This window comes from Oxyura jamaicensis, chromosome Z (assembly GCF_011077185.1).
Source record: "Oxyura jamaicensis isolate SHBP4307 breed ruddy duck chromosome Z, BPBGC_Ojam_1.0, whole genome shotgun sequence".
In the NCBI taxonomy this organism is placed as follows: Eukaryota; Metazoa; Chordata; class Aves; order Anseriformes; family Anatidae; genus Oxyura; species Oxyura jamaicensis.
In genome coordinates this window covers 15,329,464-15,356,192 of record NC_048926.1, presented here as the reverse complement: position 1 = coordinate 15,356,192, position 26,729 = coordinate 15,329,464, and the positions used below count along the sequence as shown (strand labels likewise).

The 26,729-nt window shown below is 41.2% G+C and overlaps 1 protein-coding gene across 2 annotated transcripts; it reads left to right on the top strand.

Annotated features, from left to right (window-relative positions):
- Positions 1 to 12,944: 12,944 nt before the first annotated feature.
- Positions 12,945 to 23,147, top strand: CCL28 (C-C motif chemokine ligand 28). 2 transcript variants are annotated; one of them, XM_035310858.1, is made up of 3 exons: positions 12,945 to 13,358; positions 21,659 to 21,785; positions 22,597 to 23,147. In XM_035310858.1, the coding sequence occupies exons 1-3, from the start codon at positions 13,295 to 13,297 to the stop codon at positions 22,766 to 22,768; spliced, it is 363 nt and encodes a 120-aa protein (XP_035166749.1). In that variant the 5' UTR covers positions 12,945 to 13,294; the 3' UTR covers positions 22,769 to 23,147. The 2 variants fall into 2 exon arrangements, with proteins under 2 accessions (XP_035166749.1, XP_035166748.1); XM_035310857.1 differs by lacking the exon at positions 12,945 to 13,358 and adding an exon at positions 13,457 to 14,815.
- The last annotated feature ends 3,582 nt before the right edge of the window (positions 23,148 to 26,729 follow it).

Sequence of the window (26,729 nt, the reverse complement as noted above, 5' to 3'; positions counted from 1 at the left end):
ATGGTGGACAACCTCAGCAAGTTTGCTGATGACACCAAGCTGTGTGGTGTGGTCAACACGCTGGAGGGAAGGGATACCATCCAGAGGGACCTGGGCAGGCTTGAGAGGTGGGCCTGGGCAAACCTCATGAGGTTCAACAAGGCCAAGTGCAAGGTCCTGCATCTGGGTCGCAGCAATCCCAAGCACAAATACAGGCTGGGTGGAGAATGGATTGAGGAGAAGGATCTGGGTGTGTTGGTTGAAGAAAAGCTCAGCATGAGCTGGCAAAGTGTGCTTGCAGCCCAGAAAGCCAACCCTGTCCTGGGCTGCTTCAAGAGCAGTAAGGATAGAAGGCTGAGCAAGGTGATGAACCATCTCTTTGTTCTCATGAGGCCCTACCTGGAGTCCTGTGTTCAGCTCTGGGGCCCCCAGCATAAGAAGGACATGGACCTGTTGGAGCGAGTCCAGAGGGGGGCCACGAGAATTATCAGGGGGCTGGAGCACCTCTGTTGTAAGGACAGGCTGAGGAGGGGTTGCCTTTGGTTTTGTTTCATTGAGCTCCATGGTCTAATAAGGAGATGGGGTATTAATTTCCCCAGTTGTTGATGAATAGCTGACAAAAGGGAGTAATTCTGTGGAAAAGCATAGATAGGCTAGCAGGTGCTGAACTTATCAAAGGGTGCAAAGATCAGGTGACGTGTTTATGTTTAGCATTACTTAAAATTATACTACGTTTACATTAGTAAATACATATTAGTAAAAAGTACTAAAAATAAGAAAATATGAACTGTGATGACTGGCTTAATGGGTACCAGGGACCTTCTATGCAAGTTCTAAAGGCTCTCTGGAGCACACTCAGCTACATATGGAAAATGTTACACCATCTCAAAATGTGCCTTCCATCAACAAGAGTAGTCTGCCTGTTTGTTCTGTGTTATAAACTACAGGCTGTAAAATGCCAGTAATAAATATCTGTTGTGCAAGAGTGAGTACAAGTCACTGTAAAAATATATATATATTCTTGTTTCATAATATATGTGTAGAGTTTTGTGCTTTATCCAGATTTGTTTCAAAATTAAATGTGCATAGGAACAACTTGGAAAATTAACACTTTCTCATTTTTAGATTATTGTTTAACATTTTTGGTAACTCTATATCCTCCATTAGTCCTTCCGACTGGTACTGTACCATAAGACGCTTGATTCTCACTTGAAATGATTTCTCTTTCTAGCTGTGTTTAAAGATCAGATAATGGGGTATTCCTTCAGTAGTTTAAAAATGCACATGTTCATTTTCTGCATTTCTAGCAGTTCTACCAAAGCAACACATAAGCACCACACAGAAATAAATATATTGAGAAAGTAGCAAGCACCTGTCACATGTGACTTCTTTCTGTCCCTCTCCAGAGAGACATGTTAATCTTGTGCCTCTTCCTGACATTTAGACAACTTTATCTCAGGCCGTGGACAGCTTTTTAAGGTAAAGTGACACCTAGTTTGTGGGTAGCCAGGTTAAAGAAAAAAATAAGTTAAATATTTGTTTCAGCCCACGTCACCTAGGAGATGCACCTCCCTATTACAAATGAACTTCCTAACATTTTCTTACCAGTGCATTTCAACTACATTGATTTTTCCAGCTATACAGTGGTATTTGCCATGTGTAGCAAAACCATAGCAAAAATAAACCACTCCTAAAAATAAATCTTGATGATTTTGTGCTTTACTGCATTGTCACAATTGAATTAATATGAAATATAAAAAGTATGTGAATTACACAAAAAATTGTTTACTCAAGGTAGCAACTTCATGCAAAATGTGCAATACATATAACTAAAATATTACTGTTAATTCATTCTTATGCCAATTTAAACCATTTCCACATATTTTCAAGTTTTACCTTTAAAATAAAAGGAAGAGGTTGTGCTGATTTTAATGGATTGCTGTCTTAAAAAGTAGGTTCTCATAATTGCCAAGTTAAAAATGTTTGAATGTTTGAATCCCCAGCCCCCTCCCCCGCCTTCAAAAAAAAAGTGAGATAAAATTTCTCTTAATTCAATGTTGGCCTTAACAGAAAGAAAGAATGCATTTCCTATCAGCTTATATTCTAGTTTAGAATGTAATCTGTATTTTCACATAACTACAGGTACCGTTTTTTTCTGCAGTGAAGTACATTGTATTAATGATTGTCTGCCTTTAACCAGTTGTTGATAAGTGAATTATTCATAACTGATGCCATTCTCCAAGGAAAATATTGGTGAGTTTGAATTAAATTGAAATAATTTTAATTTTAGTGGTCAGCCTATTGGTAGTGGCTTATTATTGGAAGGACATTTCCTCTGATAATGGAAATAAAGATCCAGAAATAGACTTAGAGGGAAGGGGTTAAAATTTAATCTAAGGAATTGTTAGTACAATGTTCATTTTGAATACAGATATATATATTTACTCCATCAGCTCCTCTCAGAATGAAACAAAGTGATGAAATGCACCAGAAGAGCACATTTCAGTTTAACTATTTGAGCCGATCTGAATTCTGACACTTATGCAAATTTATTCACAGCAGTAGAAATTTGTATTGTAAGCATTGCATAGCGTGGGCTTTGATCAACTGGCAATTTGAGACCACAAGTTAGGATTTGTTTTCCTGCTGCGGGCAGACCTTGCTTTGAAGCGAAGGAAGTGCTGTCAGGGTGAAGTACCCTTTGCATTCATTACAGAAACAGTAGCAGGATTTTCCTCAAAACACTAAATTGGTACCCCCAATTCTCTGTTCTTTACATTGAATTGTAAATTTGAACGTTGCACTGTAGAACTGCTTTCTTTTGCTTATAACAGAAGTGTGAGATTAAAAATAAATAGCACTTGTACTTATGTGTATTACACATCTTTTTTTTTTTTTTTTTTGGTGCTTAATCACTTTCTAGTTCCGTAACCTGAATTTGTATTTAATTTTCCAGAGGGAAGGAGGAGTGTTTGAATGACTAGGAGATCCAGACATACTACTACTTAGCAAAAAAAAGCTTTTATAGCAATGTTAAGGAAATCTTCAGAATATTGAGAACCAATTAAAATAAATTATACTGTATTCCTTTTGACAGAAGTGTTAGATAGATTTAATTTTGTAAAAAAGTGTTTAATCAAAACCAGGTGACTGAAAACATTTGCATTGAGTGATCTGTGAAAGTGAATTTGTGTACTGCAGCTACGGCAGGGGTAACTCCCCACGTCAGGCTATGTGCTGTGTTGCCACATCCACTACAGAAACAACTCCTGTGCCCAAGGAATGTTATTATTCTCCTTGGAGCCTTCCTCATGCTGCCAAGTAAACCTGATCTTACTTTGATCTTAGACATTCTTCGCCTTAAAAATGGTACAGCATTCGGTAAGGATTCCTGAACAGGCATGGGGTAGTTTCCTTAATCTGCTTTCTGCTCATTCACAACAAGTTTTTCAATAGCCTGAGTTGGCAGCTGTGAGTTTTAGTACAGGAGCTGTGGTAAAGAAACAAAACCTTAGATATCAGACACAACAATGGCATAAGGAATTTTCAACATCCACGATGTTTAGGGTCACTTTGTCATTTACGTTAGCAGACTGTTCAGTCCTGCAAGGACACTTCAAAAGTTTGTAATGCTGCTGGTTTCACGTTTACATTTCAATTTAAATCACTGATAGTCAAAACCAATTTATTTTCATGTATTACTGCCAACAATTTAAAAGGAAATCTTGTGAGGACCCCTCTAAAATATGAAGTGTTCTGGGACAAATGGGTAATGTAGGATTCAAGTAATAAGGCTTTAACAGTGTAACTTTAACAAAATAATCTATTTGTTCTTTTTACTGTTTATAATGGATAGAGCCAAGCATTCAGTTATACCCTTGGTCTTACTGTGGATTCATGTTTGGGGGGTTCTGATACAGAATACTCTAGCTAGCAGAACCTTTTATATTAGCTGTTTTTGTTTCATTAGTCCTCAGAGAGACAGGACTCCCCTTCTTCTAGACATGTGTCAAGGCAAAAGTTTGAATGATTTGCAAGCATATTTTGGGTGAATGCTTTGTATGTCTTGCGCATCAAACACAAATAAGCAACTAAATGCGTGTTACAACTTCATACCATAAAAATGTATGCACGTAATTTATTTGTATGTTACTCCCCCAAAGTAAGAACAATTCACCATGCTCTTACATCCTAGGCATCTGTTGGCCAATAATGTAGATCCATCTCACAGCAAACCATCACAGACTGCTGTGATATCCATCCATGTGTGGCCAGTCAGACTGTGCAGTGGTGCACAGATCACCGTGTAGCTCTTCCCACAAGAGACATCTACTGGTGTACAGGATTGCAATCTTCTTGCCATGGTTTGCCCTAACCTGGTGGCAGCTGACTAAAATGGGAGCTGAGGCGGGTAGCTCTGATGCAGACAAGGTGAGAGGAATCCCACATTTCCCTTTAGGTATCTTCTAACTCTTCTACGATGCCAACACAGGAGTCGCAGTAGGTCTGATGACTGTCTCAGCAGTGGGCAGAAGGGCAGGTGTGTACTTGTCTAGAAAGTTATGCTCAACACTTGAGAGTGAGAAGTGAGGATGGAGGAGGAGGATAAAGGCCAGAATTTTTTTTGTTTGTGATTTGAACAGGAAAACATCGATGAAAAGACAAAACACAAAACGACAAAGGCAGAGTTGCTTTGCACTACTTTTTTCTCCCTCCAGTTGTTCTACCCCTCCAGCTTGCAGAAGGACTGGCCTTCCAGTGAGCTTGTTTGCGATACCACACAGAGTACGCATGCCCGGGGCTGCTGTGAAGGATCGCAGAATCACAGAAGCATTTGGGTTGGAAAAGACCTCTAGGACCATCTAGCCCGACCTTTAACCTGGCACTGACCAGTCCACCACTAAACGATGTCCCTGAGAAATGAAGAGGTGAGAGGTCTCAAGTGCAGAGGTGAAGGTGATATGATCACAGCTGAACGCTCTGCTACTGAGCTGCTGATGGTACCTGACGCCGACGGTGGGGGGGAAGCATCTCTCAAAAGCAGCAGTATTGATTGAGGCAGAGAACAGGCTATTTCCCTGGCACCGATGATGGTTCCTTATGCAAGGATATCATGCCAGTTTCCATGGCAGAAGTTACTTTATTGATGGACATAAAAGCTTTAGTTTTCAGCTCAGATTCCAGCCAGTATGGCAAACTGCCATAATTACATCTAGAGAGGTAACAAGCACAGATTTTCTCTGTGTAATGAGAATAGCTTCTACTAAAATCTCTGAAATATATATTATATCCAGACTTTTAAAATGTGGCAGAATAATTTGTATATAAGACATTGTTTGAAAACACTCTCCTAGCATGTTTGCAAAGGGAATTTGGTATTTCTGCTTACTTTCTATCACAAAGAAAACCATACTTGCTGGCATTTGGGGAATAAACTAACAGCCTACTTAAAGGAGAAGGAGATGACTTGCAGAGGTACATACAGGAGAAAGTGTTTTGCCAAGCTGTTTGTTTATCACCTGCTTGGCCTGGTTTTCTGTTGTGCCATGAGAGTGGCTGTAAGGTTTGTTGTGTTACTCAGGCCTTCTGGGTGAGGTAGCTGCTAGGCTTTCAGAATCAAAACAGTGAACAGAATTGTCCTGTGACATCTGTGAAATACATTTTAATGCTATTAGGTGTTACATCCCTTCGCAACTTATCAAAGCAAAACTTCTTGCCTGACACTTGATTTCTTCGCACTACTATTCCTATCTCCACAAGTCACCTGCTGGTAACATTTAGCACAGATACCTTCATCTCCCAAGTGCTTTATAAGCATTACTTAATCTCACTAGGTCCTTAGTTAAGCTTAAATATACATACATATATGTATTCTCTTCTAAAAACAAACAAACAAACAAAAAACAGGGAAGCTTGGCAAGATAGGTATGTTCAAAGAGAAATTCTTCAAAGCTGAAGAAGTAGAGCTGATTGGGGAATACTGGGATGAAATGTAGTTTTTCAAGAAGAAGAGCTGCAGAGAGGAGCTCATTTCAAACTTGGCAATTTCTCACAGGGAATTTAATGGTTGAAAGACATATCAGTCATGTCCTGCTAGCTGGCCTGAAATGATGAAACAGTTTGGGTATTAGAACTACAGAAAGAGAGCAGGTTATTGCAAACCACATTTCAATGCCAGCAAAAAGGCTTTGGAATAGTGACGAGGAACTAAAGCAATAAATTCACTTGCCAAAGTAAACCTCCTTCCTGCCCCAAGCCCGTAAATACAAACGTGCCCGTAAATACAAACGTACGACAGCGTTGTTCCATCCAAATGTCTGATGGGTTGCAAACCATCGGGTAATTGGAGAAGAGGGAGCAAAGGGACTATGGTGGCGAGCGTGCGTGAGGCTTTTGGCGAGCAGGGCTCCCGGCAGGGCACCCAGCCCGTACCTGCTGCACGGCTCTACCCTCGCCCCGGTGTTACGCCAGGGGTGGGCGGCAGCCCGCGGCCAGGGGTGCCTGAGGGCAGAGGTGCAGCACGGGGCAGTGTTTGCTTGCCCGACTTTCAGTGGTCAGTGTAACCTGGAAGAGGTTTCAGTGCAAAGCTGATCGTGTGTCTTTCCAGTTCATGGGTCAAATTGTATTCTGTCAGCCCTGTGCAGATTCAGTTAGTTAGCCAGGAGATGGGTTTGCTTCGCTGTGCAAATTTAACAGCATCACCTTTGTTGTAAGTGAGGAATATGGGGTGGCCACGTTTCTTCAAGTGGGACTCAAAAAGAAAAGAAAAGAAAGAAAGAAAGAAAGAAAGAAAGAAAGAAAGAAAGAAAGAAAGAAAGAAAGAAAGAGCAAGCCAAATCCAGAAAACAAAACACAAAACTCTTCCTGGTATTAGTGAATGAGAACTGCAGAAGCAGGCATATCATTAACAACATCCTTATTAATAATGTATTTGTTCTGGGTAGTGCAGGAAGGTTTCAATCACTTGTTGTCTGTTGTATAACAATGACACAGTCCCTTACCAAGTAGTCTCCAATCTAAATCTGTTTTACATCTTGTAGGTAACATTTAACTATAAAAATGTAAATTAAAAGAGAGGAAATGATCCTTGTCTTGTTTAGCTTCAAGTAATAGACTTGCAAATCATAAATTATATTTTATTTTTTTTCCCAAAATGTTGGCATTTTCCATGCCCCTTGGACTTGTGAAACTCATGTACCTGGTCATCCAGAAAGAGAGCTGCCAAACTTGCCCCACACAATTGTTTTTTTTTTTCTTAATGTCTCTTAAAAAAAAAAAAAAAAAAAAAAAATTAGTTAGATTTTTGCACCAAAGTTCTTTTGTGCCCTTCAGTAAGAAGGGGAACTTAAAATCAAAAAAAGGCAGGGCAAGCAGGTGTTTTGGATGAAGGCTCCTCATGTGGTGACTTTTCCCCATTTCCACCAAGCTGCCTGGTAGCTCTGATGCAGGATGAGCATTGGGAGGAAATTCATGCACGGACCTGGGGTAAAAACACAGCACTCAGGTTTGTGCTCTGCACAAAGCCACAGTCAGGCGCCCAGCACCCTTCAGAAATGGAAGATCCTTCACCAAAGCTCCCCTCTCCTGTCTGAGCTCCGTCTGTGAGAAGTATAGACGAAGTCGTGAAGCTCTTTTTCCTCTTCCCCAGCTTTTAAACTTATGCTGAGCATAGGGAAAGTGTGAATTTGATCCTGTGAATGAATAACCAAGCACACTACGCCAGACTAAAGAGCACGCCACGGCCTCAGAGCTGTGAGGGACTCTGTTACCTGGCAGGTGGCAGACCACGAGAGGCAGCCCGAAAACCTTGGTGCCAGCTCAGTAACGAAGATGTAACGTGGGCGTGATGGCTTACAAGGCAAAATTTAATTTCCCGGTATAACCAATGGCTGCAAGAGATCATAGTTCAGGGTTAATAGTGACTTCACAAGCTACACTAACAATCGGTGAATTTGGGTTAGGAAAGAGGGAGAATCACATTTATTCCCCGTAAAATTGTTGCAAGTCTGTTGATCCTCACGCTTTGATGTAATGTCTGTCATGTTCTCCTCACAGCCCTGTGTTAGTATAACCTCGTGCAGTGGTTATGTTTGCGTTTGCCCCTGCGTAAGTCTCTTGTGACCATAAACATGTTTTTGGCCAAAGCCAAAGCCCAGAACATCTGTATTTATTTATGTTTGTGGAAAAGAGCACCAACCTTTTTTTTTAAACTTGGTTTGATTCGTTTCCATTGAACATTTGTCACTTGTGTTTTGCCCCTATACAGACAATGTTGGGGTTTAAAAGATAGGGAAATCCAGGTAGATGTTCAGAATCTATGCTCTGAAAACCAGTCTCAGGCTCCTTTGGGCTCAGGAGAAGCAAGTTAGAAAAAAAGCATCATGCTGAACCAGACAGATATTGGCTCTGCAGGGCATGTGTTTTCACCGATGGTGTGTTTGTGAGTTTCTGTACGTGTTTGTCTGGTTTTTGCATTTCAGAATCCAAGTTAACAGACTCTGTCTCATCCAAAAGTCAGCTAAGGCCTAGGATGAAAAAAATGCCAAAAAAACTTAGAAGCACCTTGTTTTTGGTACTCAGCCTTGTCATGAGAAGCCCTCTGGGAAACAGAGTTGGGAAAAGAGTGTGTGGACGACTGATATAAACTTCATATTTGGGGCTTGGTTTGAGAGAATGACTAAGTTATGTAGCCAATAAAATCTTTTAAAATAAGAATCTTAAATAGGAAAGCATGCTGAATTGTTGGTCTTTGTTCTATTAAGAGACACATATTCCAATGTTCTTATTTCACATTTTATATCTCAGCATCAGGTTGTCAGCTGAATAAAGCAGCAGCCAGCCATGGAAAACCTCCGCTGTCCTTTCTTTTTAGTGCATGCAGGTCCTCTCAGAGCCCGTCTCACATGGTCTTCCTCTGCAGTACGACTGGCTTGTAAAGGACAGAGAGGTTGAGAGGGCAGGTGCTATAGCTGCTAGCCTGAGACAGGGACTTCACAACTTCCACAGCTTCCTAAGAGCTTACATTACGTGTTTTTTTGTTTGTTTGTTTTGTTTTTTCCCCTGACCTGGGAGGTTAATAACATCTGTTTCTCCCTCTGTCCATTTTCCCAGTGAAATAGGTCCTGTTTCTCAACCTCCATGACAGTATGTCAGCTTCCAAAGTCACACTGGAAATATGGAAAGGGCTTTAATTTGGACATCCCAGATGATGGAAACACTCTGCTGGCATCCCAGCCGACCGGTCCACTGGCAATGATGTACTCTGGCAGTCCTAAAGAAAGCTTGTGAGGTGAATCTTGGGCTCTGCTCATGTTTTCTCCTGCTATTTCCACTGGGGAAGAGAGATGCTACCACAGTAAGAGCTAAAATCCAGTAAAGACACCTGCAGGTAAATGCCTGGCTGTTGCATAGTATCTGTGCGGTCAGCTGCTTCAAATGCAATAACTGTAAAGGAAATTTTATTGAAACAGACAGTAGAAAAAGGAGGTGTTTCTCTGCACTTTTGGCATTGGAGACAGGGCTGGCACTACACCCTTGTCTTCGTGGTGCAGAGAGCCTGAAGCCTCCTCCCCAGCACAAAAGCCTGCATTATTCCACAGAGCTCCGCTTCCACCCTAGCCTATAGTGGCCTCATGGTCAGGTGGCTGCTGAAGGAGCAGGAGATCCAGGCTCAGGCCCTCACCCCTAAGGGCCAGGCAATAGCAGAGGCTGGGACAAGTGCCCTCATCTCCCCCCGCCAGGGCTGCAACTCCTGCACGGGGTCCTGAGCCCCAGCAGGGCAGTGAAGAGGGAGCCATGGCAGCGTTGTCTGCCTGCGGGGATATCGGCCTGCACGGAGGGATGTGGGTGCTCCAGTTCCTCCTCAAGGTGCTTCCCTTTCCCTTCTGTCTGTGTAAGGTGTTGTCTAGAACTGGGGATGTCTGAAGAGATCATGGCTTGGGGTTTTGTTACCCACACAAACAATTGGAGACATCTCTAGAAAGTCCAAAGTATAACTGTAAATTAGATCCTCTGTTCATTCATGATTTAAGCCATTCTAGGAAATATATATATATATAGTTATTGCAATTTGATTATTGTGAGCCTTATCAGAGTAATGGGAAGTACTGAAGTAACAGAGAAGTCTATCGCTTCTATCAGTAAGCCAAGAGCAAAGGCTCAAGTTAAGTTTTGCTGAAGACAACAATGATCCAAAGTTGTTTTAACACAATTTATCCTGATTTAACAAACGGAATTGGTGGTTTTACTCTTCACCAGTAATCAGCACTTCTGTTGGAAGTTTGGCTGCAGAGACTGGAAGGCTGTCAGGCCTTGGGTTCCTCGTGAGTGCTGCACAGAACTTCTTGGAGTGCAGGTACATGGGCAGAGCAGAAGCATGTGGCTGCTGGTCCCTGTGCCGTACCTTTCTCTGCAGAAAGCTGTTCAAGGGCAAGGATGGGGTTAAAGAAGGGCAGTTTGCTCCTGCCAGTGCTTGTGTAATTGGAGAAAGGTGAGAGACACAGTGCATTTTAGCATAGAGAAAGTCACAGTTGTCTGCTCAAAAAAATTAAAGGCTTTGCTCTCAGATGTAGCTTTCCTAGCAGTTATAGTTATAATTCAAGACAGAAGTTTAAAAATGGCGAAAGGAAGAATTTGCTTTGTTTCTCGGGGCAGAGGAATGACTAGCTCCTCACTTGCAATACTTCTGCCTGCAGGTTAGAGCTTTCATTTGGGGTTTGAATTCAGTCCAGGCCAATATGTCAATAAAAGCCTTCATGTTCCTCCAGCCATAACTGCAACTAATGCCATTGTCAACTATCTCAGTGCAATTCTGGGAAGTGAATTTCTGGCTAACTTGTTCTTTCTCTGTATGCTGGACGGCTGCCTGTATGTTTAAGTGGAGTCATAGCACAATATTTGCTATTGTTTCCTGGCTTTATTTTTATTTTTGAATTTCTCAATGTCATAAAATGGAGTTATTTTCTCCATTTACATTTTGCCCTGTTCTAATAGGTTTGACATTCTAAATTGTTGGCACATTACACAGCCTCCATAAAGTGGAAATCATGTTCCGGGTCTGCCATAATCATCGTTTCCCTGCTGCACTTTCCCATTGAAGTGAACATGCGTTTATTCTGTTCTGGAGCTGTACATGTCACTGTGAACTCTGAAGGCACAGAGGACATAAAACTTGAGCTAAAATCAAGTAACCTGACTGAGGAAGAGAGCTGTATTCAGCACATCACAGCATTTTGTCAGCAGCAGAGAAATGAATGCCTGCAGGTATCCACGTTTGTTCTGTGTTTGTGTGACACAGGATACGTGTGTGTGTGTCAGAGCAGCCACCTGGGAACACTCTGCATTTCTCGCACGGGGTGCTTTGCTTTCTTCTCCCACCCCATCACTGCTACAGCTCGGCACGCTCCGTACTCACACTGGACTGAAACTTTTGCAGTCTGCACCAGGCGTTTAAAACCGCATCTGGTGATCCCACGTGAAGCATTTGTCAGGGCAAAATACTTGATGTCAGTATCCTCGGGGACACAAAGCACCTAGTTTTGCAGTGTCGAGGAGACAAAACCCAATTTGTACTGACGGAAGCCGTTTCTTTAGCACGTTACTTCAGTAACACCTTTTTTATTTAGCCTATTCCTCTTTGTGCTCTGTTGAAGTACATTAATGCTGCTAATAGTCTTGTCCTTACCTAAGTTCATATTAATTAAGGTGCTGTGAGCTGTCTTAGCTTTGGTAGTGGCAGTTTAGACTTTTTAACAGATTTTTCACTGTAATTAAATGCCAGCAATGAGTCAGCTTGTTGATTTCAACACAAATGACTTCCCCGAAATCATACTTGAAGTGGCACACATTATCTTCTCCTCTTAACACAGTAGAGCCTGATTTGAATGTGTAGTACACTGCAGGTGCCTTATTCTCTTATCCTGGTAGATAACAGTGTCAAGCAGGAACCAAGAGCTACGAAGTAAAGCTGTAATAGCCGGTCAGTTTGATCGCATGATAGTAATTTATTATGAGGCTGAACTGTAAAACTGGTGTTGGGACAGTGCAAGCATAGATTAAAGTCACTGAGGTTAGCAATTTCTTATACCTTGTGCTCTGGAAATTTAGGAATGGTAAGAACTGCTGTAATGAGCCAGAGCAAAGGTGAGCCTGGCTGAAGAGTCCATGGACTTCTTGAGCTGATTTTTCTAGTTTAGTCTTAGAAAAGGTCCCAGCAGACAGCCTGCATGGCACTGGCAGTGGTCAAGGGTGGCAAAATATGGAAACCACCCTCTGGCAGTGCAGTCACCATGCTCAGTTCAGGGAGACACCACACAGTAATCTTTCCAGGCATTAGAAAATGTGAACCTGTGACCTGTGTCATGTGTAGCAGGAAATTTCAGGTGTTATTTTCCCCAGAGTTTTCCCCTGCATGAGTCAGGAAAACCTTTTTTGATGCCGCTCACAGAAGAATTATAGATATTATCAGCCTCCAAATACACAACTTTTCTCTCTCTCTCTCTTTTTTTTTTTTTTTTTTCCATGGAAAGCCATGCGTTTGTTCAGAGTGAGTGTTCCTCTAATATCACAGAAAATTATTGACATGGCTGCAGAAATGAGAGTTATGAGAAAATGGAGGTGGATATACCAGGTATACCAGACACAGGTTCTTCCCAGTTGTCTTTTGCCGAAAAACGTTCCAGTCTCTTTCACGAACAGCATGGCTACCAGCAGGTCAGAAAGGGACTAAGGCGTACTAAATAACACAGCCCTTGTTTAGGGTCTTTCACCAGCTGAAAACACGACACTCGAACACAAAGCTGGTGCACGGCAAGTGGCTCTTTGAGGCTGAGCCTGTTTACAGTGCAGCGGGTTTGGCCTGTGTGGTCGCGTGTTTAGCTTTCACACAGAGGCAGTATCTTATAACAAAGGTGCTTGGTTTGTTTTTGTCCTCCTGATTTAATCCTGCAAATGTTTGTTTCCAAGGCTTTTCCATAGGCAGCACTTCTACTACTGAAAAGCCTCCTCAGTGAGGCGGGCTCAGAGGATGCAGCGGTGAGGCAGAGCGGCCTTGGTGCTGCCGCATAAGCAGAGCCGCCTCTTCCACCTGCCCCAGACTTCCCCGTGTGTCTGCAAGAAGGGAAGAAGAGGGAAGAAAAGGGAAGAAGAGGAGACCTGCTGAAGCCCGCCGTGCTGTACAGGACGGAGCCGACTTCGAGCTGCTGCCCAGGGTGGGGCTTGCAATCACGTTCTTCCCCAGCAGCCGGGAGGTCGGGCCACACGATATTTCCTGTAACTCACAGCCGGCTCCCTCAGCGCACCCTGGCTCCTGGGAAGAATGGATGTGCACTTAGTCACTGTTCTTGCTCTTCTAACAGTCGTGGTTAGTCAGACATCTGAGAGTAAGTACAACTGTAATTTATCTGTTTCTATGCTTTAATTTCCTAAAAGTAGAAGGAAAAAGGAAAAAAAAAATCCCAAGGCGTGTCTACCTGGAATTGTGTCTCCTTAAGTCTCTGCAGCTCTGCAGGGGATCAAAGATGATAGCTTAAAGGTCTGTGCTGTAGCATGGGAAGGTTTTAAAACTGAAAGCTGGCTCTCCTAACCCACATAGAACAACTGGAGTTTGTTTCAGTGGAATTAATTTCACCTGAGCATTCCTTCGTGTTTCCTTAACAGATGTGGGGACTTTGTCATTCTGCAGAATGGCTTAAATGAGGAAAAGCCATGTGGGTAATTTATCATAGCAAATATTGTCAGGAACACTATAGCTGAGAAATTTTCATTGCTGAAGTTGTAAGACCGTTTAAACAGTAATTTCCGACAGAACACGTAATAAAATTTTACTGTTTGTTTAAAGGGATCTCTCTAGTTCAGCTGTGATTTCCTACTTTCTGAGCTTCCTGAGAGCCAATATGCTAGAAAATCACTTGTTCTTTTTCCTTTTATGTTCACATGTCCTGGGTGGCAAAGATTTCAAAATGCTTAAAAAGACATACTTCACGTAACCAATTTCTCATATGCAGCAGAAGTTTTCACAGCTTTGCTTCGCATTCACTGAGCATCTCAAGGATCCATGAGATCTCCTAATGGTTGCTCTTTTCTTCCTGTATTTCCATCAAAATAACTTTCAAAACAGATTAGCCAGTGCTGTGCTTGAATGCATAGTGTTTCTTTATAATTTGCTAGTGTAAAGTGAGCTGTGTTCTCAGAGAATATGACTCTAATTCTGGAGAGCCTTCAACCTTAGCAATTTCTTGCAAATATCACTTGCACTTTCCCCATTTTCCACCTGTTACAGTAGGAGTAGGAAATGCTGATTTCCCTGGTGATTTAGAGAACACATGGACAAAATGTGCCTTAACTTTTTGTCCCATTAAAATGGCCACTGCACCTGCTGGCCTGAGAAGATTGTGTGAGTTCCTTTCCATTAGATTTATAATCTGGCCAGTCATCAAGGTCTTGCACAACAGCAATGGCATGTACACATACACACGGGTCAAAGTAAAGGTTTTCTTAGCATTCATTCTTTCCTACTGAACTACCTGGCACAGGGGAAATACCTTCATCGTCTAATTTTCCTTACACAAACATGTGCCATGTTTAACAACAACATTCAAACAGCAGAGCCCGCAATAAAAAAGGCAGAACTGCATCTGGTTGTATGGGTACGGGCACACCCCATCCTCATCTGAACCAGCACATGGGTTAGGCTGCTTGGTTAGGCTGGCCATTATGCATCTGTTCATTTCAGCGGCGCGGTACGGAGACATGAGTAAGTTTTGGGCTGCTACATACCGATTTACAAAAGTTTCCTTTGCTCGTGGCTGTGGATTGGCAGCTGTTGAACAGACGCCAGGTAAGCCATCTGGTGGCCAAATTACACCCAGCCGCAGGCAGGAACGTGTCTGCCAGGCAGTGCCAGATAATGAGCAGAGCAAGACTGTTTTGAAGTGTGGCAGGGAGGGTTTGCTGGAAGCTTTGTTGGTTGGTTGGTTGGTTGTTTTTTTCCCCTTAACGTAATTAAAAAAAAAAAAAAAAAAAAAAAAGTCAATTTTGCTTTGGGAAAAATAATAATAATAATAAAACACATAATATTCTTCTATCCTCTCATTGCTTTCAGCATCATGGTTTTACAGTGCCAGACACTGTCAGACCCGCTGTGGCATTGCATGAGAGGCTAAGCAGCAGGTTGGACAAGGAAACTTATTTCAAAGGTGGTTGATCTGAATTTCCATTTGAGAAGACAGTTCTCTTTTGAAAACTCCTACATATATTTAATTTTGAAGATATGAAGACAGAAACTTGATAATTCCTGCATAATGAAAGCATCCAAACAAGTGCTAAATGCTACAGGGTTGGAATAACAAGTAAATAAGATTGTCTGGGTATTCCTGATGCAGTTAGCTGGAGTTATCCCAGTCAAGTCATTCTAGTAATGCCAGTCTGGTCAGGATGAGGGTCATCTGTGCAGTGTGGGAGGTGGGTTTCTTCTTATTAAACTGCATTGCTTCATAGAAAAATAACAGATGTACATTAATATGACAACTTGTTGCATTGCAATGTGCAAGACATTACATGTTTTTTTTATTTGCAAAGAAAAGTAGAAATTTCACCTTCTGGTAAGTGGTATCCAGTGGTATCACCACTGGATAATAGTGTTTGTTTGACCACACCAGCATGTGATCAGAAACATACTGCTTGCCAATTTTCAGAGTGCACTTTGCCAATTTTCAGCCTGCATAAAGGATGCTGCGTGGGAATAGAAAGCTTGCAAACTGATGGTGATTTGATGGACCAAGACACATTTGCAAATCATGGCCTGTATGGCACACCCATCTGTCAGTCTCCAGTCAGCCATCCTGGCTTGAAACTGTCCGTATTAACAGCAGTCCTCATAGCAGAGCAGAAAAGGCATCACTACATAACTTTATTTATATTTATTATAGGCCAGAAATTTATATGTTATGATTTATATTTTATTAAAAGTTATTTTCACCACTGTAGCAGATATAGCTTAGAATCCCTTCTAAATCTTTTCTTTGTCTCTTTTTCAGCTCTGTGCTTTAGGTTTGTGTATTCTCATACAATCTAGTTGAAGGAAGGATTTAATAAGGCACAGTTCAGCATCTGAGTTCCCCTCTCAACTCCAGCTGTTGAGCAACCTCCATGTTTTAACAGAGTACAACTACGCTGTGTTTGCCAAGGATTCTAGCAACCTGCTTTGTTCACCTGCCAAGCAGGATCAGAGCCTTCTTCATAATGCAATAGTTACTGACCTGCTTTGTGTTAAGCTAAAAAGACACGCTTTAAGGTACTGAACTCTTAAAGCAGCCCCAAGTTTGTTTTAGATGAAAGAAACATTTTCTGGCAGCTTCATTAACAAATGAGTACTAAATTATCTGCCTTGCAGAAGTTAGTATAAAGTGTAGGTGTTGTGAGAGAAATCTTCCTTCCAAGAGCAGAGCCTGGATTCTATGGTCATAAATCAACAGCACTGGATTAAGGTGGGAAATTTATCTGTGGGAATGGCTGTATTGAGACTAGGGCATTTTAATACTTATCATGGTCTGACTAATCAAGACATTAATCCAGTTAATCAATGCAAGGGCTTTTGTGAATATGTACAAAGCCTTCTTTGTAACCACAAAAGAATTCCATTAGGAAACACTAATGACTGCTGCTGATAATCCCAGCAGTGCCGAAGTTGTGCAATCAGTGCAGGGCTGCATCAACGCACCATGAATTTGAGACACTTAAGCAGCAGATCTCACATTTCAGTTTAGACATGGAAAGAGCCCCAGGTTCCCGGATTTCACCATGCAAGCTAAGCTGTCTGTCTGAACACAGGGCACATTGGGAGAGCCCATTCTGCTTAATAATTGTGTGCATCTTAGCCGGACTCCCTTGGTCTGTGTAAGTGCAAGACCTACCTATCAGGTATTTGAGATGGGGACCAGAAACATCTTTCCCACTGTTCCCACCTACAGCCCAGCATTTCTATTGTGTTTGGTTAAAAGAAGCAAAAAGGCGCAGGGGCTGGGGAATACCATCACTCACTATCTACTTCTATGTGGCTTCATCTGCTTTACAGGCTGCCCAGGGAGGTTGTGGAGTCTCCTTCTCTGGAGATATTCAAGGCCCGTCTGGACGCCTACCTGGGCAGCCTGCTCTGAGGAACCTGCTTTGGCAGGGGGGTTGAACCTGATGATCTCTTGAGGTCCCTTCCAACCCCTACAGCTCTGTGATTCTGTGATTCCTCTTTTTTCTCCACCTGGTCCACTTCAGCTAAAATATGAGACAATGACCTGTCCTGCTGTGATAAATTTCCTACAGAAGAGCCTGGCTGAGCCAATGGCTGCTGTGTTTCTCCTCCCCAGTGTCTACCCACAGAGGAATATTTATGTAGCCCTGCCTGCCTAAAAACTGCAGTCAGAAACCAGCAGAATAGCTATCTGCTACTGCTGCTGTATTCCATAGGAGGTCCCTTTATCAGGCAGTACAGTTTCTTGTAAGTGGGAAAGAAAATCTAGGGTAATGAGCCCAAAACTGCAGAAAGAGTAAAATAGTCATGGCTGCTCTAGAAGCTGAGCAGGAAGCAGTAACTGCTTTTAACATTTCTTGCCTGAACTGTAGACAACATGGCCTTCCTCAACTGTTTATCATGTGGCTCTCGAGTTTGAGAATGATGACCAAGGAAAGTAAAGCAGAAATTATGAAAAAAAATTTCTACATACTGATTTTGGCTGGGTAGAGGATAAGAAATGGAAGCTAAGACAAGGCTGTCCTTTCTCACCAGTACTTCTCAAGTTGGTAAAGCTATACATCGCATGATAAATAAAACCAGCATAATGAAAAGCTTAGTAATATTGTATTCTGCAAACCACAGAGGCAAAGCATGCATCCAAAAAGGAGGTCCTTCCCAGGCATCCTTGAGAGAGAAGGTTGGCTGAGTGAGGGTGTTTTCCAGTTACTCTTTTCTGCCCTCTGCATGGGTGCTTAACTTGCATCAGTGGAATTTCCTGCAAGATTTGAAGCTTTAGAGGCCACCCCAAAATAGGACACAAAACATTTAAATAGTGGTGGATCTTTCCCAGGTGAGTGTTTTCCCAAGGAATAAATACCAAAGCAAGTAATACCACCTGCTGGAATAACAGCAGAGCGATCCCTGAGCAGACCTGTCTCGTGATGATTGCTAAACTTGTTGATCCTGTCAGCTGTTCCTTCAGTGTCCTCGTTAAAGAGGCTCAGTGTCACACAACAGGTCTAAACAGTTTTTGGTAAACAGCCATGGATTCCTCATTGTGTCACTAGGCCACAGAGACAAGTGAAATGGCCAGCACTGGAAAAATCTCTAGAGTGACAAAGGGCAATAAAAGGGCAAGCCAATGTCTGTGTGGAAAACCGCAGTTCTTTTCTTTTAACCACTGTGTTGACCAGTGATTACCAGCTAACGAGCCTGACCTAATTGCTGAAACCCAAACATATTTCTGGTATTGGGTTGGGCTGAATTCATTAGTGTGGTGGTTTTACCGTGCTAGGCAGCTGAACACCACAACCGCTCTCTCACTCCCCCTCCTCAGATGGGGAGGGGAAGAAGTAAAGGAAAGAACAGCTCACGGGTTGAGATAAGGATGATTTAATTAAAGAGAAAAAAAATATTAAGGAAATATTATTATTAATTAAACAATTCAACTAAAGGAAAAAAAAGGGAAAGGGGAAGAGGGAGAGGGAAAGGGAATAACAAAACAAAACAAGTAAAGGCTATGTGGAAGTGCAGAGGAAAGAAATTACTCTCTACTTCCCACAAATGAGCGATGCTTGACCACGTCCTTGAAGCAGGGCCTCAACGCACGTAGCCGGTGTTCGGGAGGAGGACAGACGTTTTCACAACGAGAGCCCACCCCTCCCCTCTTCTTCCTTTTTCCACCTTTTATTGCTGAGTGTGACATCATATGGTATGGAATACCCCTTTGGTTGGTTTAGGTCAGCTGCCCTGGTGGTGTTTCTTTCTCATTTTTTTGCCCACCCCCGAGGAGGGTCAGAGAGAGTCCTGATGCTGTGCCAGCACTGCTCAGCAGCAGACACAACACCGGTGTGATACCACTGCTGTTCTAGCTACAAGTGCAGAGCGCAGCACTGTATGGGCTGCTGCAGGGAAAGTTAACATCCCAGCCAGACCCAGTACAATTAGCTTTGCCTATTACCACCTAGATCCTCCCCACTTATGGGATCAGACCACAGGTATGTTAATAACCCATCCCAGTGGTCCAGGACAACAGGTCCCTTCTTCTGGGGCTTGGGGGAAGTACAGAAGTTGTTGACTCACTGCCCTGACTGTTCTTTAATTTCTATTAAATTTGATTTCTATTAAATTCTAATTAATTTCTATTTACCATATTGTAACTGTACACTCATGCACAGAGCAACAATAAGATTAAAAATAAATAAATTTTATTTAAAAGTTATATTTTTTGTTGAAAAGCAGTGAAGTTAGTGCAGACTGGAGTTCCTCAGGATCAACACCCACACAAGCCTATGAAAGCAAGACTGCCTCTCTAAGCACATGCCTCCAACAAAAAGCTACTAGCAGGTTCTCAATCTCTGTAAGAAAGGGAAATAAGCACCACCTCATTCATGCTCTACTACAAAATTTCAGTCTGTTTTCTGCCAGTGTATTCACCAGTTTCATTGGAGTCTGTTGTGTGTTCTCACATGTGGAGGCATATTTTTTTGCATAGCTACATGATTTAGAGAGGATTAATGCTCCAGTCCAAAGACTGACTGAGCATCAGGTAACTGAATTCATTCTAAAATTGCTAATTTTAATTAGCAATTAATTTTGCTAATTTTGCTATTATTTCCTCATAAGTTTATACAGCTTATACAGCTATAAAAGTACATCACAAATAATTTATTACTTTTCACTTATAAAGTGTGCAAAGGACAGTTCAATACAATCCAGATCAAGTGAACAAAGCAAGTGATGCTAAGTCCATGAAGTGAAATGTGGGCAAGCAATGGTAGCCATGCAGCAGGGAGGACAGCTGAGTACAAGTTCAGGAGACAGCTGCCTCACCCTAAAACCTTCTGTAGTATCTGGTGATTCTGCCCAAGGCTGGTGGTGCTGGCCTTGCAAGTCTTTTAGTTTAGTAGACCCCAGAGAAGCACAGGATTAGACCTCAGATAACATTCAAGATGTAATTACCCTTCCCTGAGCTTTTTTTCCTGTGTAAGTTTTCTGCAAGGAACTGACTGGCAACAGTGAACGTTCATACTTGTGTCACTAACAGTCATAAACCCTCAGAAAAAATTAAACTTAGTGGTGCTCTGTGAGTTGAATTCCCATTTGCAAACATGAATTAATTGGCTTCATGAACAGTATGTTGTTTTCTCTCTTTTCAAGAGAGAAAAGGACACCAGGGAAATAATACTCATAACATACAATACTTAATTAATCCTTCTGCACCATACCATTATTTATAGCCTTCCTCTCTGGGTTGCTGAGGAGGCGACTGCTAGAGCAGCTGGTGCCTTTCACCCTCCTTTATGACTGTGCAGTCCCAGGGCTTTGTCAGCTACCCCACTGGGTACAAAAACCTCCTGCAAGCTGTAGTAGGTAGTGTGACTGGCCTTTGGTGAATTTTGCTATACTGCTAGCTGCTTTAGCTTATTGCTGCAGCTCTGCCAGCATCCTCCGTTATTCTAGCTCTCAGAGAGAATTCTTGTGAGAACCAGGTCACACAGTCTTCTTAGGGGAAATTTTGTAAAGAGACTTCTATTTTCTTGTTTAAAGCAACCATTGAAAATGGATTCTCTTGCTTACTCTTATTTTTATTTTTATCTTTTTTGCTCTTTGACTCTTGCACTCCAAGGCTGAATGGTTACTTAAGAAACAGCATGACTCTTTTCAAGGCCAGGAAAAAAAATCAAATAGGAAGATTCCTTCCCTACTCTACACAGATTGATTCATTGGCTGGGACAGAGAAGTCCTTGTTGAGCTCACTTTGAAGCATGGGTTTGATCCCGAGACTCTCACATCTGAGATAAATCCCTCAACCACATGGCTCAGCTTGTCCTTGAACTCTTGGAGGGAATTCATTTTAGAAGGTGTATTCTGTGTTAGCAGTGAAGAAAAACAAACATCAAAGTGCTACTATTTGTTACCAAAAATTCCTGAGTTAGGATCTGATTTTTAAACTCTAGTCACTTTATTATTATTATTTTATTTTTAAGATGGTGTTTATCAAGCAGGAAAAAATCTGCAGGAGATCATTCTCTAGAGGAGACGCATTCAGTCATGAACCCACAAGCCCCAGGGGAAAAAGAAAACACAAAATCCAGCAATAGCATTAATAATTTCAAAGACAAATGATAATGAGGCTGATTCAAGATCTTAGGAGGAGAAAGGAGGGTAAAAAGCAAGAATGCAAGAAAATATTTTTTGCTGCGAGGCTGGTCAGACACTGGAAGAGGTTTCCCAGAGAGGTTGTGGAGTGTCCATTTGTGGAGAAGCTCAGAGCTCAACTAGACACAGTCCTGGGCAATCTGCTCTAGCTGATGCTGCTTCAGCAGGGAAGCTGGGCTAGATGACCTCAGGAAGTCCCTCTCAACCTCAGCCAGCCTGTGACTCTGTGAAGTTAAGCTATCGGTTGTCCCTTCATGTCTAAGCCATTTCTAACTTTGTTATTACTCTTTTTAGCTTTGTTTCCTGGGGCCTTTAACTGTTGCACAAGAATTTCAGATGAAATTCCCAAAGGAATTCTCCCAAGAGTGGAGAGGTTTGAAATCCAGAAAGCTGATGGCCTGTGTCACCTAGAAGCTGTTATGTAAGATATGTTTTGGGTGCTTCACCTGTCAAACTGAAACCTATTAGGCATCATTTTAACAAGTAGAATCTTAGTTTGCTTACAGAAATTCATTGAAACATAGGATTGTGTGTGATCTAAGAATTGTCCTTTGTTGTGCTGTTTGACCTTAAGGCTGCTAAAATTGATTTTCCTTTTCAATAAAAAAATTGATCTTTATTCAGCCTGCACTAACTATGACACGTGCTTTATTTTCACCATTGAAAAAGGACTTAGGCAGCTTAGAGTTCTCTGATTTTTGTGTTTGCCATTTTTTTTTATTCCAATTCTTGATCACCTACAAACCCTGCCTTAACTCATTAGTTGGCTTTACTTTTGCACATAAGCAATTTCAATTATTTTACATTTTTATTATTATTATTTTGGCTGGTACAATATTACAATGTTTGGGTTAAACTGACAAATTTGTATGTAATACTAGAAATTTTTAATTTCTAGACCATTTCCATGATGATCAGAACAGTAGTAATAATAAAGTGATCTACTTACTTTTTTTGGCAATAGAAATGTAGAGTTTTGCACTGTGGTTCTCTTCAGAGTGACTGAAGCAGGAAAGTTTTTTCAGACTTTGGAGGAAAGTGTAATTATGTAAACCTTCGGTTAGCAGTTACCATATCTGAAAACAGACAAAAGGAAATGGACATACTATAAAAATATAAGATTAAGCATGTTTCATGATGCTTTTGTAGGTGAATAAGTATGTTATTTATTTATCTATTTATTTATTTGTTCTTCATTTTTTTTCCTTGACAACTAATTTCTGCTCTGGCAGTCTCTACATAGGAGACAGAAAGTTCTGTGTGAGCCCACAGATTAGAAGAGTTAAAAAATGGATGAAGAAGAAGCACAAGGTTGCTGGGAAAAAAGCTCATGGTAGAAAACAGAGAAGAAGCAAAAATAATAAAAAAGAGAGAAGCAGTAAAATTATGAAGCAAGTCCCATGATGAAGATACCTGTGGCATACAGCACTCTGAATAGACACCAAACTACATCAATGAAGGATGATTATAGCATTAAAATAACCTTCCAAATATCTATGTTCTAGAGACAGCAGTGGCAAAAATCACCACCTGTATACAACAGTGATGCTGGGCCAATTACCAACAAAATGACTTGATGTTCCTGACAATGCCTTGTAGTGTGTGCTCTGCTGTACCTCCTTGATTTATGGGTATGCTTAAATTCCACTTTTTCTCACACTGCTTTCACAGCTACCTCCCTGTGATTTCTATTTAATATGCCAACAATCCTTCTCATTGTTCTATTTATCTCAGTCGCAATCTTTGCTCCATTTCTTCCCAGTTTGAAATCATTTTTGTGCAATACCTTTGTGCTTCCGCCTCTATTTTTTCTACTCTTCTAGTCACAAATCTGGACTTTTATTTTTTTTCTTTCCTTTTTCTTTCCCCTTTTTTTTTTTTTTTCCTATGTAATTTTACAGATGCCTTTCCAGATCGTAGTTCAGTTAGTGTTGGCCAAAACCATGTATCTTTTGCCTACTCCAAACACTCTCTGCTCTCAGTGATTATTATCACTGGAAATATCAGAATACCATTGAAACGAGCCTGGTCATGGATGCCTCAGCATGTGGCATCCAAAGCCATGCAGAAATGATAATCTCAATTGCTTTTGTGCATTTCATTCCCCCTTCTTCATGGCATTGAATGAATTAGCTCCTCAGAGTTATCTCCTGTATTTGTTTTGTAATTCTTATGTCTAACTATACTGTAGACATGGGAGGATGCAAGGCAGATGACAGTAGATAGAAGCAGCTGCTTCTACATTCCCTAAAGAAAAAGAGGAACATCTGTAGCAAGGCCACTAGATAACAGGTAGCACACTCCCACAGACACACAGCTGATGAAAGAGACTCCTTCCAAAGCAGATAAGAGAAAACAAGAAACATAATTATCATCTCTGATAAGCCAACGGTGCCCTAACAGGGATGAGGCAACACTTCTGCCAGTATCTAGGGAATACTGTGTACGCTGCTTACACTGGCACAGCTCCATCCTCTGCCTGCTGCAATGACATGTAGGAGGCACTCTGCCAGGAGCAGAAGTCGCAGTTACTCTGGCTGGGCATGCACAGGAGCTCTTCCTGCTGACTGCCTTGTACAGCAGTGTGCTAGTGTCTTGTGTGTTAGAATCCAAACCTCATGGGCCCAGGCTAGCAGAGCACCTAGAACACTGAAATACATTACACTGTGCTATCGATTCCCAGCAGCTCTGTTCACTTTCTTCCTTGTGCTCCGCTACTGATTCCAGATTTTACCTTTGTGCCTCCCTCTTGAGTCACAGACATCCAGGTGGGTCTGTGATGGCATCTTAGCTCCTTGTAGCTTTCTCACCGATGCAACCGGTGGCTTTTGAGCTTATGGAGTATACCCTAAATATTGAGACTGATGCAATACTGACTGTACCCTAATTTCCATGTCTGTTTTATTGGGGATATTCAACATATTCAGAAAAGCAGCAAAGTGGAGTCTAAATTTATTTTGTAGTTTTTAATAACTGGAATTACTACAGTGTCACAAGTGTTGTAAGACCCAGCTGGATCTGCAACTCAAATGCTAATAAAATATTTGCCTTTACTGGACCTACTTTAAAAGACAGTGTGTGATAGTTTTGTTTACATCTTCCAGCTCTTCACAGTATATGTTATCTCCTATTAGTTTCTCCTGGATCCAGTAGATTAAATTGAAAGATTAGGAGAATATAGAGGCCATCTATCACCAGCTGCCAAATGTGTTTTGATTTTGCGTTCCTGTGCATTCTTTTGGGAATTGAATTAGGAATAACGTCTAGCAGTCAATCTGAAAAAATGTCTTCCCCAGTATTGGTATATCAAGTATCAAAACAGCACTTTGAAGACCTACTCTCTGGTACAGCTTCATTTATCCCTGAACCCTGACACACAAACACAAAATACAAAAAAGAAAATTCTTCCAGTTTCCAAACCTTCACTTAGGTGACCTCACACTCTCTGTACCTGAGCATTATTTTTGACCTTTACTATTTTGTACTTGGCAACAAAATGAAATCAATATTTTTTTCTGTAGTTATCTCAACATCTTGTTTTGCAGAAGGGATTACTACAGCACATGACTTTTTTTTCAAAAAATAAAGAAACAAAAAAATGATAGCAATGGGTTTAGGCAACCAAAGATGCAATCAGCTGCTTCTGAAAACCTCACTGAGCATTTTAGTGACTTAGAAGCCTAGTTTCCATTGAATTCCATCCCAATTTGGCCCATGATTCATTTAATATTCTTGAAAATTTCAATAAATTTACTCTGTTTCAAGAAACAGATTTAATATTTGGTTGTTTAAGAATTATCAACTCTTAAAATATTAACCTAATATGATCATCTCTATCTCTCCAGGAGGCTTTAGAAAAACCTGTCACAGATAGGATTGCCTAAGAACTATGAAACAGAAACAAAGAATCCGTCAGGTCTATCGGGACAAAACCAGAGTCCTAAAGTTGTTACTGTGACTTGAAACCAGAGGTAAAGGAGAATCATCAGACGGCAAACACTTATCTCTCAGAACACTTGTTTTAGGAGATCCAATCACTTCTGCCTAAGTGAGAAATGGTAAGAGAGACTCAATTTCAGACTCATCTTCTGTCAAAAATGGCTCAAACGATGAACGGGTTTTAAGGGAGGAAAAGGATGTTTGTTTGTCCTCTCATGGCCAACGTCTGAGCTTCAAGGTCATTCTGAATTATTCGGGGTTTCTTTGGTAACTGCATCTTTGGTGAGTGGACCTTTCCCTTTCTCAGGTTACGAGTTCCATAGTTAGCAAGGTGCAGCAATCCTTCTGGTACTCTAGCACAAATACACCAAACGCCATCTCTGTAACGGTCTCTACTGAAAATATCACTGGGCAGATTTGTTAAGTTCTTCAGCCATGGAAGGGGAACGACCTGCACTCTAGCAAGACGGGGTGACAGTGGCAATCCCATGTCTGGGGCATGATTTGGTTAGAGGACTGAAAATTACCTAAGATCTAGAACAAGATCCATCAAAAAAATTATGGTTATTTACTGCAATCTTTCTGAGAAATCTATATAAACCAATTGTGGTCAATTCCATTGCAACAGCTGTATAGGCAGACATTTCTTGCAAACAGTATTTATAAGTATTCCCTGACATTACACTCAGTGACAGGAAAATTGGATCTGAGGCCTCCTGAAGCTGAAGAAAAAGAATAATGCTCTTGACAACAATCACAGAAGAAATTGTAGCAATTAATTAGAAGAGGTAGTAAATCTAAGGCTAAAAAATACTAGTAAGGGCTACTAAATTAGTTATCAAAACAGTCAGCAAGAGAAGGTTGTCTGAGGTAGATGTAGATTTAAATTAGAACCTGAGAGGTAGATGTAGATTTAAATTAGAACCTGAAGCATCCTTAGAAGACAAATATGTTGCTTTTTTTCAGCATAGATTAGGTACCTGGTCCCTGAATTTAACTCCAAATAATTACAAAAACAAAACAAAACAAAACAACACAAAAACAAAACAAAGCAAAAACAAACAAAAAACTAGGAGTGCATTGTGTCTTTAGACTCTGTTTTAAAATTCAGAAAATCCAGCAACTGTCTGTTACATTTTACCTTTTACCTTTCCTTCATCAGCTGCAGGGTGTGATCTGCAAATGTGCTTTGGTATGGGCACAGTAGGAGAACATCGTTATAATTCTGTTGGCTACAGGTGGTTCATTCATTTGTAGTGTTTTTAAATTTCTTTTACTATTTTGCACATACGTCATTTCAGATTAATAGCCATGATTTCATGCGTGTCTATGTCATACTGTCTTCAACAACATAGAAAGTTAATAAGAAAGACTGTGGAAAGACTGGAAACAAGGCAGTAAATATGGATCATCCCTTGGTCAGATA

Coding starts and splice junctions, on each gene's coding strand:
- CCL28 (XM_035310857.1), top strand. CDS start 14,692: ATGCATCTGTTCATTTCAGCGGCGCGGTACGGAGACATGAGTAAGTTT. Junction 14,816..21,658: donor AGCTGTTGAACAGACGCCAG/GTAAGCCATCTG, acceptor TACTCTTTTTAG/CTTTGTTTCCTGGGGCCTTT. Junction 21,786..22,596: donor TGTCACCTAGAAGCTGTTAT/GTAAGATATGTT, acceptor CTGCTCTGGCAG/TCTCTACATAGGAGACAGAA.